This window comes from Anoplopoma fimbria, chromosome 13 (genome assembly GCF_027596085.1).
Source record: "Anoplopoma fimbria isolate UVic2021 breed Golden Eagle Sablefish chromosome 13, Afim_UVic_2022, whole genome shotgun sequence".
Lineage (NCBI taxonomy): Eukaryota > Metazoa > Chordata > Actinopteri > Perciformes > Anoplopomatidae > Anoplopoma > Anoplopoma fimbria.
The window spans coordinates 26152307-26169144 of record NC_072461.1 but is presented as its reverse complement, the minus strand read 5'-3'; the positions used below and the strand labels follow the sequence as shown (position 1 = coordinate 26169144).

At 39.6% G+C, this 16838-nt stretch overlaps 1 protein-coding gene across 1 annotated transcript in view; it reads left to right on the top strand.

Annotated features, from left to right (window-relative positions):
- Window positions 1-224: 224 nt before the first annotated feature.
- Window positions 225-16838, top strand: part of cfap299 (cilia and flagella associated protein 299) — a 76570-nt gene continuing 59956 nt past the window's right edge. The window contains exons 1-2 of the mRNA XM_054611658.1: window positions 225-335; window positions 2920-3062. Of these exons, the coding sequence (XP_054467633.1) occupies window positions 225-335; window positions 2920-3062 (254 nt within the window). The remainder of the gene's footprint in view (window positions 336-2919; window positions 3063-16838) is intronic.

Below are 16838 nucleotides of genomic sequence, written 5' to 3'. Positions count from 1 at the left end.
TGTAACTATAAGAAATTAGTTTGCTTAGTTTGCCTCGCATGTTTCATCAAAGTCACAGATAATGGTAAAATAATTAGAATTTAACAGAAAAAGTGTGCTAAAATGTATTTAAAACTGGATGCATGGGCCCTGATATGTTTGACACCAACGGGACAATAAAGTTGTTTGAAAAAAAAAAAAGGTTGGTTGTCATAGCAGCCTTGTACAACACAGAGAGCCTGGAGATGGAGTTCAGCAGCACAGCCGCACGCTTCCACGACACTGTAGCACAGTTTAGGGTCTATGAGGATTATCTCGACTCCAAAGTCACCCAAATGGATTTATTTTACCTGAAAGTGAGTCATTCTGTAAAAAAAAAAAAAAAAAAGAAAAAAAAAAAATGTGTGGTCCTCTTTATACTCAAAATTAGGAATTTAGTGGTAACTTACCAAACTTAAATGCAGTTAAAGGGGCCTGCAGTAGGCGTTTTAATACAATTCTAGTTGTTCCTTTTACACTTGATAGTAGTACGCATTAACTTGTGTTGTTTTGTCAATGCAGTGTAACTATGGTGGCATAAATGCTGGCTTTGTCATGGAGAAAGGTTTTCTTGATGTAGTGCATATGGTTGCACCCTAGGTGGCAGTCACACATAGGTTTGGTCATAGTGGGTTTAATCTAATGGGTCTTCCACCAATCCTTATTTAAAATGTCTTTCACTCAAATTTCAAGTAGAAACTAAATAAATAGTGCTAGATGTGATGGTTCGTCTTTTGTTAAGATGTCTTTTGAGAAGAACACAAAGACATATTTAAGTCACTATAGTGGTTTGAATGAAATGTATCTTATGAAATGGAAATAATGATTTTTGTTTTGATTTTATTAAGAGGAAGTTACAGCTTCATGTTAACAGAGGAGCTCTTAATCACATTTGTATTCTTTGACGTAGCTTCCTTCTGGTTTTCGGTCCTAAACAGATTCCACAAGATTTACAAATAGTTCCAGAAAGGCTTGAATTTGAAAAATGTGCAATCTTGCTTTTTGCCCAGCAGATGGCACACTTGTGGATGGCGTGCCCGGCTGCTGCAGTGGGCCACTTTGTTTGAACACCTGTGTCCACACAAGAGAAGAGGACAACCCATATCTGAGCTGATAATCAGCTGCAGTCAGTCACTATCAAACTCAGTCCCCCCCGTGTTGTGACACTCCACAGTCGGCCCAGGTCACCTCACCTGCACAGTCACGCTGATAAGGCCTTTGTTCTGATAAATCTGCTAATTATAAACGTCATTTTGCTGTTAATCCGGACTTGTCACACTATGATGGTGAACTACGTTTGTAAAGAGGTTTTACTACAATGTTTTGTGAGTATTAAGTTGAAGTCCTGGTGTGTCGGCTTCAAGGAGCGACTCATTGAAACAGAGTTATTCAATGAGCCTTGAGAATAAAGACAATGATTTTCGAGCCAATTTTAGGACCGGCAAATGTCTGAGGACTCATTTCTGGTGAGCCACATCAAAGTTGAAGGAAAATATAACTTTTCCTCTCGGGGTGTGGACGCAGGCCCCGGCCGCTGGGACTTCGGGTAGAAGGACATGTGGCCCAAGCTTTGATCTGACAAGCCACAGGATTTGACGGCAAGATTTGGTTTTTAGATGATGACTTTATGGCTGTAATGACGGCGGGTCTGTGAAACGGTGATTGGAATAATGTAGCTAACAATCCCCGCAGAGGAACGGACACATGGGACACACACACACACACACACACACACACTAAGAAACAAATTGACCTGTGTGTAGGCATGAAATCACACTAAATCCATAAAACTAAACTATATCACTTCCATATTTTAGGGAGGGACTTTAAATAACAATTTTAAACTAAAGGCCAGATTGGTGAGTAGATCCTTATTCCTATTGGCTGACAAGAATTCAAATTACATTGGTTAGTACTCTGTGATTGCTGAACTGGGACATTAGGTTCCCTTAAAACAACACTGCATTGTGAATTGTGTAGCGAGGAAAATGTATTTTGTCGTGGATAAAGTTTTTGACGGATCAGAAATACATTTTAAGTGTGTGTGGAAGTAAAAAAAACTTGTTTCACTCAGAAGACGTTCATGTCCCTTTGATAACAAAGTACTTCTACTGCGTAAACCTCGCAAAGTATTTTTGTTCTGTATTTAGTGTAGTCATTTTTAGGCAAACCATCTAATGATTTTAATGTGTTTTAATTTTTTCCACAAATTTGTTTCAATTTCCTTGTCATTTTCAGCCAGTCTTTTTCTTAAACTAACACTTGTTATGTTTCTTGTTGTTTACATTCTTTGCGATTTCATAGTCAGTTCCAGCCAACAAAACCTAACGATGTAGTTTTGTGTCGTGTTAACTACATGTTTCACATTGTTAAAAAACTGCGACTTTAATCCGTGAGAAAACACGTTTCCTTCCAAACCTAACTGAGACTGTAGTTAAGCTGTATGGGAACATCATTTAGAAGAAGACACGGTTTATTCAGGCTGTTGCAAAAACTGGATATAAACTGGATATACTGTATGTGCTTCATTTAAAATACCCACTGATTCATCAGTTAGTGGATCAGCAGAAAAAAAAAACCATTCTTTAAATCAATTGTCAAGCAGACGTGCACTAATATTCTCAGGTTCCAGCTTCTAAAAGGTGATGAAATGCTGCAGTTCTGTTTCACATCTTTGCAAATTGGATATCTGTAGGTTTTCGGGCTGTTTGGCAGACAGAACGGATCACCTCCAGCTCTAACAATTGTTACAGGCACTTCCTTACTACTTTCTGACATTTAATAGTAATAAAAAAAATAGCACTGCCAAATGCCAAAAAAATTCCAGATCTGACTGCAGGCTGTATCCCCCTCTCTCCTCGACTGACTCCTCTTCTTCCTCCTCTTTTCTCTCTCTCGCAGAGCAGGGAGTTGGCCCGTAAGCTGGTGGAGCACGGCCACAAGGGCACCGTCCTGAGCAGGGAGGAATTTGAGGAGAAGAAAGCAGCTGCTCAGGCTGCCGAGGCCGCGAAGAGCAACACTTTCTACAGCAGGAGCCGGCCAATGTGAGTTCAATGCTCACAGAAGATACTGTCCAACAGGCAACGCCAACGCCAACTCAGTCTAATGTTAGAACACCAGGAGGCTCTGTTATACTCTGAATATCTCAATGTGGTCGCTGGATTTTGGGATCAATCTCTGCTGTGGCTAGCAGAAGAAAAAGTTCCTCTCCTGCTCCCTGCCTCTCTGTGTTAGTGTTCTGCGGTTCATTTGTATTCACTTCTCGTTCAATGTGAAAGAATAATATTTTAAACCTTCTGTCTTCTCCCGTGAATTAGTGTGTTGTGGTGGAAGCTGCCATCAGTTTCTGTGTTAGCACTTTCAGTTCCAGACCAGATCCTATATCTCAGGCCGTATTTTTGTAAAAGAATGTGACGAAAAACACGGCCTTGACATAAATTATCCACTTTTTTTCATTTAACTTATTAGAGGATTTATATTTTTCCTCTATCGACAAAGGTGTTTTGCGTGATTTTAAATTTCCAAGATGTTAAAAAAAAGTTGTGTACTCACAAAAAAAAAGAATGAGAAGGAAATAATGCTCTCCATCTGGTGGATTTTGATCCTTTGTTGAGCAAAACAAGCGAACAAGAGAAACCTGCCCTGTGGGCTCTGATTAAGAATGATGTTATAGTTGTTATTGTTAGGCTATGTGCAGTGAATAATACTGTCTATGTTGGGACTGAAAAGCGTGTGAGTAGGTGTGGTTGTGTTGTTTTCAGCTGCCGGTAAAGGTTTCAGGGACCATCATATCAACCTGTTTTGATGATTGTGAATCAAACAATAGAAGTATGTAGTTCATTGTATAGCTTGTAGACCAGCTGCTAACTAGCAAAACAACAACAAAAACATTCTGTATCGTCGAATCGATGATTGGCAATCATAAGAACATGATCAGAGCATCTCTAAAAGTTATATATGCTCTTTTTTTACTGGATACTAGAGTTTCCTGATAGTTGAGATTAACCACAGCGAGTGTCGAGTTTAGGACCACGACTAACCAATACTTTCCTTATCCAGCAATCTGCAGATTATTTTCCCGATTAATTGATGAGCTGTTTATTCTATGAAATGCTAAAAAAAAAGGGGATAAAGTGCCATTAACAAACTCCTAGAGCCAACTGTGAGGTCTTCAATTTGCATGTTTTGTCCGACCAACAGAGCAAAGACTGACGATTATTATAGACCATATTTGACTCTCAGTGACCCCTCAGCAACACAATAAAATCTATAATATATGTTTAACATCCAAAATATAGTTCACAACATCTTTTTCTTCCGTCCCGTGTTTTTCTGAGACAGGATCTCTGTCTTCCTGCAGCCACTAGAGGAACATGTAAAACACATTTCTTTTGGGGCTGAAGCTCTGCTCTGCTAATCAAGGCATGACAGGTCATAAAGTCTGAATCTTTTATAGCTGCATCCGGTGCGGTAGCGGTCGGAGCAGCTTGTATAATCCTTTTATGATTGCGTTTTACAAAAGACAGGATAAATGGGAGGTAATTCTTCAAAGTCCGTGTCCTACACGAAACAAGGCTTTTTTTTTCTTTTTTCTCTCTTTTAACGAGGCCTGCCCCGTCCGTCTGAATTCAAATCAAAATGCGTAACATAAACACGCCCGATGACAGAACTACAAACTGGAGTCCTCTATAAACTGCCCCTCCTGAGGGAAAATGATCACACAGATATTGTTCTCAGTCTTGATAAAGCCATGTGGTTGTGGTTTCCCCCTTTGATGACAAGCCAGAACAGACTCCAAATAAGACCATTCACCACACACACACACACACACACACACACACACACACACACACACACACACACACACACACACACACACACACACACATGCAGGATTGCGGAGGTATCCAAACATCTACCTGCTAGGTGTTGAATCTGATTGAACCCTCAGATGCTTATCCAAACGTGCAGATGTCTTGCTTCTTGTCCCCCCCCCCCCCACTCCCTCATCCAAACGTCTGTGAACATCAGTGACACAGGTGAAATGGGAGCCTCCACACCTGCAGTCACAGTGATATTAGGGCCACAAAAGCCTTTCATCTTGTCCCAACAGGATCCAGGGAGATGTTGTACGGGAACACGGGGATGTTTTATATACAACCAGTAGTCTGCTCCATCTCCATCAAGATTCTACATCCATGGAGGGTTTCAAAGGCTGTCTGTGACGGTCCTCACTGTGTGTGAGGTACTGGATCAGAGAGTCCATGTTGACAGCATCCAGTCCGATTGATTTTAAAGGAATCATCCACCAAAAATCATATTTATTTAGTGTGAAATACTCACCTCAGTGTGGGTTTGAAAGGTAGCTTCTCATTTTGGATTCACAACAGTTCACATCAAAAAATCACATCAAAATAAAGCATCTAAAACATTTTAAAGGAGCTGTATTTAACATTCTGAACATTTATATAGAAGCAAACAACCATTGTGTGTGTGTGTGTGTGTGTGTGTGTGTGTGTGTGTGTGTGTGTGTGTGTGTGTGTGTGTGTGTGTGTGTGTGTGTTGTTATCAGAGCCTCTCCTTGCTTTGTTGACATAGCCGGGCTGGCCATGCGTGATTTTAGTGCATGTTAGTGCACGTGGGCGCGCCCCACCGGTGGGCTCAAAGCCGCCGCTCTTCACTGCTCTCATGCAAGTAAACCCTGTTAGCTCTGTTAGCATCGTTAGCTCTGAGCCTCTTTGCTCTTACACCTTTTTAAATGACTGCATCTGTCTTGTATTACTGCTTAGACAACGTTTTACAAAAGAGCACTTTGGCTCCTGTGGTTGAAAGAAAAAACAACAACACGCTTTGTAGTCAAATACGTTCTTATTTACGTGCAAAAAAATTTATTGTATCAACGTGCAAAAAAAGATTGCACTTTCTACGACACCTTTGTCTATAATGCATTATAAACATACTTATGATGCGTTAGATTCTGCATAAAGACCTGCAAAATCATAGTAATAGGCACCCAGAAATATTCATAATGCTTTATAACCATCACACATTACAAAAGCTTTTTATTTTGACTTATAAGGTCAAGTATCAGCATCAATAATACTGACATTATTTTTGCAAGTCCATGTCTACAGTTCTATACTTATGATGTGGAATAAAGCAAAGGAATATAATGCATTATTACATAATTATTATTATATTACATGATTAATAAATTTCAGCCGTAATCTCAGAGCCAGCTGTCAAGCATACACATGAATATTTGATACTCCAAAGATAAATCTTCACCGGAATGTTCCTTTTAAAATTTTGACCCAATAATAACAAAGCCACACAGGCTACAAATGCAAAGTCAATGTAACTTTGTCTTAACCAGGCTCACGTTTAATGAGTGTGAACACCACACGTGTAATAAGGGAGCAGAGCTGCTTCCATTTGGCCATTTTACATCAAATTTGACATGAACCAGAACATATTTCTTTGAAACAAAGAGAGTAGAAATTCATTTCAGGTTTGAAACATGTCCAATCTACCCAGGTCACTTTTAATTATACGGAAATATTTGCTTCAAGTATGAAACAGTCTCAAAATAGCCCCTCCTGGCTCACTCGTATGGGACTTTTGCCATTATCAGTTATAGAGTAGCTTGTTATTCATCAGCGCTCTGCAGCAGACGGATGAAAACGCTGCGTTAATAATCGGTCATTGCTGGAAAAGACTCGTAACAGTTTTACAGTCTGTTGTTCTTGAGCTGGACAGCGGCACCTGTTTTATGAATCTTCTCCAAGGTAATTGACCTGCAGGGTTTAAATTATGTAAAAATGTGATCCTGTTCAAGGTAAATCACAGCTCATAGCCAATTTGTGTAATTTTCTATAATACATTTATGATTCTTCTGCTGTTTGTGAGGTTTTCGCACACTTTTGTCAGTGGACATGTGATCTGAGAGTGAAGTGTGGGTAAAAGAACTGTTCAGTTTACTGCTTCAGACCGTATAGAGGAAGTTGAAGTGAACATCGTGACGTCACCCATTGGTTTATGGACTGCCGCTTTGAAGCCTTGAGTTTGGCGATTTAGCTGCGCCATCTTGGATTACTGCCATTCCCGTGTTGTTCTTTTTGCAACCAATAAACTGGAGTTACCATATTTGGAATGGGGAGGAGTGATCTGTCAATCACAGTAAGCCCCGCCCTAAAGCGTACCCTGCTTTATGGTCTGTTTGACTCTAAATGGAGCATCATTTACTAAATGAACATCATGCTGTATTGAAGAAGACTTGAAACTAGAGATTGAGACCATAAACTCATGTTTACAATGTTCACTTCCGTCTCCACAGGAGAAACTTAGTTTAGGTTTAGGAAAAGATTGTTGTTTGGGTTCAAATAAGTGTGGAAGTGCCGTAACTGAAGAATGCATTGTGACGTGACAAATAAATCAAGGTTCTGGTTTCACACGGGGAACAAACAGCGATCTGCAGACTGAAAGCTTGTTGGTTGTTCTTTGTTTGGCTCTGTTTCTGTAACCAGTGTAACATTAGCATGGTAGATTTATCAAGCTTGCAAATTCCACCATGGAGACTGGTGACCAGTGGCTGCAACTAACTAGCCGGCCAGCCGTCTCCGGAGCTGCGTCCACTAGCGTGCGTTGTCACCATAGCAACTAACAGCAATCGCCAGTCAAATGACCACAGAAGACATTTCAATATCCGATCTACTCCTATTCTATTTATATAGATTATATATCTAAAGCAAACAGATCTTTTTTTTATTCATGAGTTTTGAACTAATTAACAGCTTTCCCACACTTTGAAATGTGACATCCTGCAAAAGACTTTGACAAGACAGGTAAAAAAAAAAACAGCGTTTGCAGACCTTTTCCATCAAAAACTACAAGTTTGAGCTGCCCCCCCCCCCCCCCCCCCCCCACACTCTCTTTCTGTCTAAATGCAGATTGCTCTTTCCTCTGTGGTTTTTTCTTTTTCTTCTTCTGATTGGACTTCCACCAACGTGACCCCCCCTGACCTCCTGCTATGGTCACATTGTGAAAACACCAGTTCCAAGGATGCAATGTACCACCTGCAAAGTGGCTCGAGCACAATCAGTACAGTGTTCTGACCAAAAAAAAAACAAGTGTTGCCACAGCAACTGGCAGCTGTGCGGTAAACAAACTCGATGTAGTTGTTGTTTCGGGGCTATAGCAAAGGCAAAAAAAACTAAGTCGTGCACTTTGATTTGCATTTATTTATGCCTCTTTCAACAAATGGAAATGTTTTTTGTTTTAAAGATGTGTACAACCCTAAAGACCTTTGCACCTGCTCACTGATCCTCCCCTGGCACTGGGCAGCCATGCTGTTTTGGGAATGCATTTCGCCTTCCCTGTAGGCCTTAACCTATGTCTCCCAGAGGCATGTCTTTTTTCACCGCTCTGTCACTGCTCTGTGTTTTCCACCCCCCCCCCGCCCCCTCTTCCCTTTCTCTTCTTTTCAACCTCCCCGTGCTCTCTTGGAGACCTTTAGTGCCTGCAGGTGTATAAATAGAGCTGTTTTCAATTAAGGGCTAACCTCGCCTGTAGCGTGCATCTGATCAATGAATGCCCCTGCACCTGTGGTAATAAAATACCAAGGGAGTGGAGATAGGGCCGTGAATGCTAATCAGATGTTGCCCTGTTGTTGCCCTGTCTCATTCTTAAGGACAACACTCTGCTCCTGACAGCTCGGCTGTGAAAGGGGGTAAGGGGGGTAGTTGGTTAAAAGACCAAACAAAAGGCCTGGTGCTCTCATCAGACATAAGTGAAATACAATACTTGAATGAATGGGATGCTTAGTCTGTTGTGCGGTTGTTTGGTTAGGGGGAAGCTGAGCGGGGAGTCAGAATCAACAAATAGGAAAACAACATGGTGGGGTTCTGAAGGCCGCCTTCAATTTTGGTAAAATACCAGGATTTGTTAAGCTGAGACTGATCCGATCATTTATCTTCTCTGGTTTTAGCAAAAAGTGATGTATGTTAACAAGTGAATGAGTAGTTTATCTGGTAACACTCGAGTTCCAGTTATTTGATTACGAATCTTTGGATTTTTAACTATCAAAATGTGAACTTTATATTAATGTCCTTGTTATAAGAGTTGGTTAACAGGTAATACGGCCCTTATGAGATGCTTATTAACATTATTATGCATTAATAAGACTGTATAAGTTTTGATAATAGCATTATAAACACATTTTGTCAGATTATAAGACATTTATTGGGACTTGTTAATGGTTTATAGACTTGTTAAGAACGCTAATAACAGCATTTTGAGGTTCTTATTATTGTTTATACATAGCAATACAAACACATTTATTAAAGTTATTATTCTTGCTTTAGATCCGGCACCTGCAAGAAGCATTGTTAACCGTTAATAAGTTAACTGCTGATAAATGCATGTGTTAATCTTTATAAAGTAACAAAACTGGTTAGTAAAGTTTAACAATGATCTAATAAACAAGTAAGTTAAACTAATAAATGTGTTTGTAATCCTATTATAAACAATTATTAGGCATTTATTAATGTTGTTAAGCGTTTATAATGTCAAATAATCTAACAATAAATGTTTATAATGCTATTTTAATACTTATATAGTCATATTAATATATACTCATGTTAATATGCATATAATCAGGACTTTTGAGGGCTTTAATACCTATTAACTAACCCTTATTATAAGGAACTTAATATACAAATGTTATAAGTTGCACCTTTATTGATCTGTCAAGGGCCTGAATTGATTTGCATCTAACCAGTGGATTTCATTCTGGATTGGTAGCAGAACATACACTTCTCGACAAAAGACACCCATATAAGAAGTCCTGATAGCATTGTGTTTTATCTCGTACAACAATAACATTTGATATCGAGTCGGAGACAAACAAGGGGAGCACTGCTGAGCAGACGCGAGGCCTCAGCTTCCTCTCTGCTCCGGCCCCGGCCCAGAAGTCCATGTCAGCATATGTCCTGACCTCGCGTGCTCACGGCAGCCCAGCGAGGTTTCCATCAGGCTCCCCGCGATCTCCCCACAGTCCAAACCACAGCCACGCTCATTGTCCATTGTGCTGCTGCGTTTTTTTTTTTTTTTACAGTCCACCTCAAGAATTCTCTCTCTCTCTCTCTCTCTCTCTACTCTATATTAAAAGAGAGCTATCACTCGCTGTGCCAAGTAAAACCAGTGCCACGAACACGCACAGTGAGTACATTTCACCGCGGATCCAACCTCCAGATGCTCGGGCGAAAATAAGATTGTGGATGTGACCGACATGAGGAGCCTCACAAAGCTGATCCCAGGCTCGTTTTTTAGAGAAGCCAAACCCCCGCCACTCTCCACGACTGCAGCTCTGGCCGAGGGCCCTCGGGCGACGAGGTTTTGCAGTCTCTATTACATGTGCTGTCAAGCCAATTGCCTCCCCTTGCTCTTTGTGATTTCGGGACGGGTGTGCAAACTCCGTCCAGAGACACACTTCCTGCCAGGCTTAAGCTCGCCACCACATCCCACCACGCAGCACATAGATCAACATGTACACCAGTTTAGGACCAGCTGGTGCAGCAGCTAATAAATAACAAGCTGTTGTTTGACTTGGATGTTTCCATATTGAACAAGTCATTCCATATTTAATATTAATGACTTGATTAATGAAACTTCTGCTCTCACTCGCTGGCTAGATGTAAGACATCCAAAAAAAAGGTTATCCCCACATATGTTGCAAGAGTAATAACAGGTGTAAATGGGATCTAAATCAAACTTGAATTCTTAATCTTTTAATCTACTTGGGAATACATTCAAGGAAAAATCAGATTTTCCAGCCGGTTGCAAGGATGAATACTAAGAACTGGTTACAGATTTGAAACGGTTACAAAAAAAACATACCACTAAATTGATCACTTCTCTCTGGAAAGAATGGTTAACAAGTATACATTAGGTTAAAGGCAAAAGCAAAGAAAATATATCGAAATAGCAGCATAATTTAGCTTGTTGTTGTTATGGCACGGTAAAGAAAGCATCAGATTTTGATCAGCCATGTGTTAGCCAATACGATCAATTAAAATATTCTGCTGCTCCAGAGGATCGACTCAAGACATGTTTACATTCATAATCTGTTGCAACACTGAATGATAGAGTTACAGAGAATCTATGTGCTGTTGCATACACACAATGAAAATACAATCAGCATAATTTAGTATTTTATAAAAATATTTTTCTCATTATTTCATGATGCTTTCCTGCTAAATTGTGACTCAACTATTAAAATGAAAAATAATTCCTGGCAAAAAGTAGATTTAAGTAAAGTACAATCTCCGGTTCTGAAGAGTGAAGCCAATGTGGAAGTGTCTTAAACCTGCATTCTCTCTACTGTCCATCAGGGGGCGACTCCTCTGGTTGTATAGAAGTCTATGAGAAAATGACTCTACTTCTCTCTTGATTTATTCCCTCAGTAAACATTGTAAACATGAGTTTATGGTCTCAATCTCTAGTTTCAAGTCTTCTTCAATACAGCATGATGTTCATTTAGTAAATTATGGTTTAAAAAAGCCAAAAAGCCAAGATGGTGACGGCCAAAACGCCGACGGTACACCAGAAGGTGCATACTAATGTATTGATTTGAGCATAAAAAAAAAAAAGTTAGCAATTTCAAATGGCTGTCATAAAATACTCTAATTTTTCAAACTGTTAAACCTTATAGATCAAGTTGTACTCAGCTTTTACTGATATCTGAGTGTTTTCTTACTTTTAGTCGTCTAATCTATCACGGTCTGCATCCTCACACTCAGGCGCTTGATCATGTTTGATTGAAACCGCCTTGCTTTGAGCTAAACCTAGAGTATTATCCCTTTAGTGCCTTTGATGAAGGGGAGGAAGTGGCTTTCACATCTTATAATTCTTCTAATCAGGCTAAAGTCCGAACCTTCATCTTCTCCTTTGTACTTCTGGATGTAGGATGTGTATGATGGATTGCGTGGTCAGTTAAGCTCTCCATAGGGCCGCGTCTGGAGGACAGGGTCTCTTAATACAGGGCTCCATATTAACTTTTAAAAGTGGTTGCTAGGGTTGCAACCAGGCCTCCGTTTGTAGTTGCCAAAACTTAGAATATGTTAGCCATTATTTGTAAGTAAAACATTAGCTTAATAAAGAAATTTTGACATGAAAGAATTAAGTGTTTATCACAGTAATTGAATAAAACCTCAAAGTCAAACAACCTCATTTGCTTCACCGTTGTCTCTAAACACATGCCTGTGTGCACGCGAGTAAACGCATCAAAGGACGTACAGCAACATTTTTATTTTAACGTGCATGTTTTGCTGTTTGCTGCTCCCCTATTTTTTATGATTAAAAAGGACAAGAATTGGTTGCCAATTTTCTCAAAATGGTTGCCAATAGCACCTTGCTAAGCCTTAATGGCAAGGTCTGCAAATATGTAGTTTTAATGTTTGTCACATTGTTGGAATAGATTCTGGAGCATAAGCATGACTCCGTAGTTTTGGTCAAGATTTGAGTACCAACTCTTGAATATTCTAGGATGTAACCAGAAATAAGAAAAAGATCTATCCCAATTTTGTTGTTTAGGAAATTCTTCGCTAATCAGCAGCTGAAAAATACTTTTAAATGGTTTCACATGTGTTGCTTTGAATCCCAATGAAAGCTAATGAACTGATGAGGAAGAAACCACACTTTTAACATGTGCAGGACAGACAGGGACGCCAGCTTGTTCTTTCGTTCAGGGACTTACATCGCAGTAGATATTATTTTTCTCCAAATTTTGAACTTTCCTCTAGCTCTTTCCAAACCTGCACATCGGATTTCACTCCTGACTCCCGGTGTTTGGACCGTCGTATCCATCACTGCATGATCCCCCAAATGCAATATATCTAATTTTGCTTCAATAAGAGCTCGGTATGAAAAAGATGACAGTGATTCCTTTGATCCCCCCTTCAAACGCACGAGCACCTCGCAGGCAGGCAATGCGCAATGTGCAACCTCCCCAACCCCCGAGAGCCGAGGTGGCCACAATACACAAAGAGAGCTCAGGTAGAATATCATGCATAGCACATGTGTAACTGATACACTCGGCTCATTGTAATCAGAGGTGACAGAGGATTTTAGAAAAAGCCCAAAATAAAGTAAATTGTCATGCTGTGTGGAATTTCCCTCGACGTCCACCGGCCCAAAATAATATTTTCTATAAGATTATTTTTCCCAAGCACTCTGAGGAAAAATATTCTGGTACAGTATGTGTTGCTTCTTAAGAAATCACAGTATTATTGAGAGTTCCCATCTGCCATACTGTCGAAAAAGCTGCAGGCTAATGAAAGCTTCAATCCGTCTCGAGGAGTAAAAGAAGAAATGATTTCAAAGCGCAACATCTGTTACGCGTCATGAAATGAAAATCCCTCAGAAAAACACAATTTGTCCGTTTGCTGAATATTTATTTGCAAAACGAAGGCGACGAATTAAGAAGGAATGCTAGCCCCCCACTCCTACCTCAAATAACTTTTTAATGACATTCCATTAATTATGCTGGGATTTATTTGATGTAGCAAATTTTTGCACGTGTGAAAGACAACACAACCCGATACGGATCAAGTTTGTTTGGCAAGGGTGATGAAATTGCACAAAAAGTTGGGGCTCGGAGCAAAGTGCAACAGTATATTGAATTTCTTTACTATTTCTCTGTAATAAGTACAGTTCCTCCTCTCAGCTCCTGCTCTCAGCTGTGCAAACAGATAATGGATTAGTCCTTGAGTCCAGCAAAGAGATGGCTCGTGGTTGCAGGTCAGTGACACCTAGGTTAACACAAATTCTAAGGTGACAGATGTGAACATATGCAGCAGGAAACACATGAACAGCAGGCACTCATAAAAGCGTCAAAGTGCAAGCAAGAGGGAATATACAGACAAAGTTCTACACAGTTGTGTTGACTTTGCAAACCTAGCAATCAAAATAAGATTTGACATTGAGTAAGCAAACTATGGTATGTAAATATTACATCCCTTCACAACAAAATAATCACGTCATGGTGCTGTAAATTTAAAGTGAGTACAAAATCAAAAACCATGACGTGGACAAACCACTTCTACATATCAATTGGAAAGTTTTGGTAGTCAGATTAGGTATCAAAAACGATTCAAAATAAATAAAATAAAAGCCATCGTTGAGAAATTTCATTTGCAATTGAAACAAGACAATTTTTAAATGTTAACACATTTTTTTTGAAAATAAAACAACATGGATTGTATCTTATAATGCAGTTTTTCAGTGAAGTAGCACATTGTGTAGCCCCTAACCTCCGTATTTACCTGTAGTTTATGTAGAAAATGTCCAAATGAAAGAGAGAAAATCTCCATTTTTTTGTTTTGAACAGGTGGCTTGTTGAATTGACAGGTCATTATTCTGTGAGGTCTCGTTTTACATTTTCAAGCAAAGCTGTAAGTCCCAAAAAATTCATAAATTTGTACATCTGCAGAAAAAAATCGTCAAAGCTAAAGATATAGGAAATACAAAAACACAAAATCCAGAACATGTCTGAAGGGTTGGATGGTGTTACTAAGAATAAATAGTTTAAAACATCAGTTTAGGAGGCTCATGGTCCAGGAAGAAGGCCCCTGGGCTTTGGAATGGCTGAGTAAATCTCTCAGTAAATCTGTTTAAATACATGTGTAAACACACTTAGAGGATAGTTGCTATGCAGTAACAGCTGTTCACCCCCAACAACGCTGGACAAAGCGTGATATAAACTCCTGTTTATGACACAGTGAACAGCTTCTTCACAACTAAGAGGCACGTTGATTGGTTTTTAATTCAGTTTCTGGTTGTGAAGAAGAATTTGTGATTTATGGACTGGAAACGCAGCTATGTTTATGGCAGGGGTTGTCACAACTGTTTCTCACCTGGACTGACTGATGCATTTATTTACTATTAGTTGCAAGTTTAACAAGTTATCGCTGGAGCATCTTTCTCCACGGCCAGGTTCCGATATTCATTTTAGGATACATTTTAGTACTTTAAAAGACATTGTGCTTTATGGTTACTGTTTTAACACTTTGGGGCCTAACCCTAACTAAGTATTACACGATCTTTTAATAAACCTAACCTAACGAAGTATTTCACCTAACTAAGTCTTTTAATATTTTCACGATTTCACGATCTTTTCCCGAACCTAACTAAGTATTTCACGATCTTTTACTTAACCTAACTAAGTGGTTTTGCAGCCTAAACCTAACTGAGTTTCCAGTGAAGACGTTTGTTTATTTTGAAAAGACCGTATGCAAGTAACAAGAGGAAATTGACACGTTTTTGCTGAAACGCACAAAAAAAACGAGGAGTAACTTCTTGTAGAATATCATACAAACGGTTGTATGAGGACACGTTGCCTCACATTACATCAGTCTTTAAAAGTGAGGAATGGGCAGAGGGGTAAATTCAGTTGGTTGCAATCTCCAACCACACCACTAGATGCCTCCAAATCCTACACACTGCTCCTTTAAGTATCCAAGAAGCATTAACACAAACGCTTACAGAGCGTCTACATTCAGATGGATGTTTTCTGTGGTGTTTCCCATTTTAAACTGCCACAACAACACATATACTTTGTAAAAGTAATTTCATATCTGTAGGACAGATGCTCTTAGAAAGATTGTACTTTTCTACAACAAGCCAGGTGTTGACCCTTCACATCGCTTCCTGGCTTCATTTCTACTACTTCTGCCAGGGCCCACCTGCCTTGACCGCAAATCCAAAAACAAGACACTTAAACCACACGGCTAGATCACAGCTAGCTTAATACCTAGTCATTAGCCACTAATAACCACCATTTAATAGTGCAATTCTTGTTATCCCTCCTAAATGAGGCTTGATAAGAAATTTGTTAATTGACGTGAAACTCAAAACTTGCAGCGGTCCACATGTTTCGCTGAAGTATTATTCACTCTCCGTGACTGTGTGTGTTGCTTTAGCTACTGGATGGGGTAACCCCAGTCACTTGCCTCCTCAACACCTGTGTTTACTTTGGGGCCTCGGCCCCCATGACCCAGCAGCAATCCTTCACTCACTCAGAAGATGGAGTGAGGTTCCAGCCTCCAAATATGTGCTGTCCGTGCACTTTTACCGCTGTGTGATTCCTCTAAGACTTTTCATTATGGGGGCTCGGGCCAAACGACTAGTATAAATTACAATCCTTTTCCAAATTCTAGTCATTTTAAACATTCAGATCCTGTTCTCTTTTACCGTAATGTTAAGCTAAGCTAATAGCAGACATTGGCTTTGGCGTTTGTTCGTGCTTGTTGTGGCTGTCGAGGGCTTTTTTAAAAGTGTTCTCGGTATGGAAAGTGGATTTGAGGAGGTATTAATGTAGAATATAACCAGACTTTCTTTGGACGGCGAACCAGACACAACTGGATTCTGTAGTTTTGAATATTCAGCATGAAAGCAACAGATTTATGACGAGGGGGATTGGGGTTGAAACTAACAGGTGTTTGTCAGGGAAGTTTGGGATTATTGCTTCAGTATTGAACCTCAGCACTATTTTTGTGTCCGTAGCAACAAGTATCGAAAACTGACCTTTTTGTTTTTGCTTTTTTCAATGTTTGTTTAATGTCCAGTTTCAAATCATAATTTCGCTCATTTCAGAGTGTTATTTTGCAGCTGTGCAGCTTTCTTGTACACTTTGGCTTTTGTTAAACAAAAGAAAGGGTTTAATTTGTTTTATATTTCTGGAAGTAAGCTATCCAAAGAGGTACTGCTTTGTTATTTGTACTGAAACTCAGTTAATTTATCAAAGAATTGATTGTGATACCCAG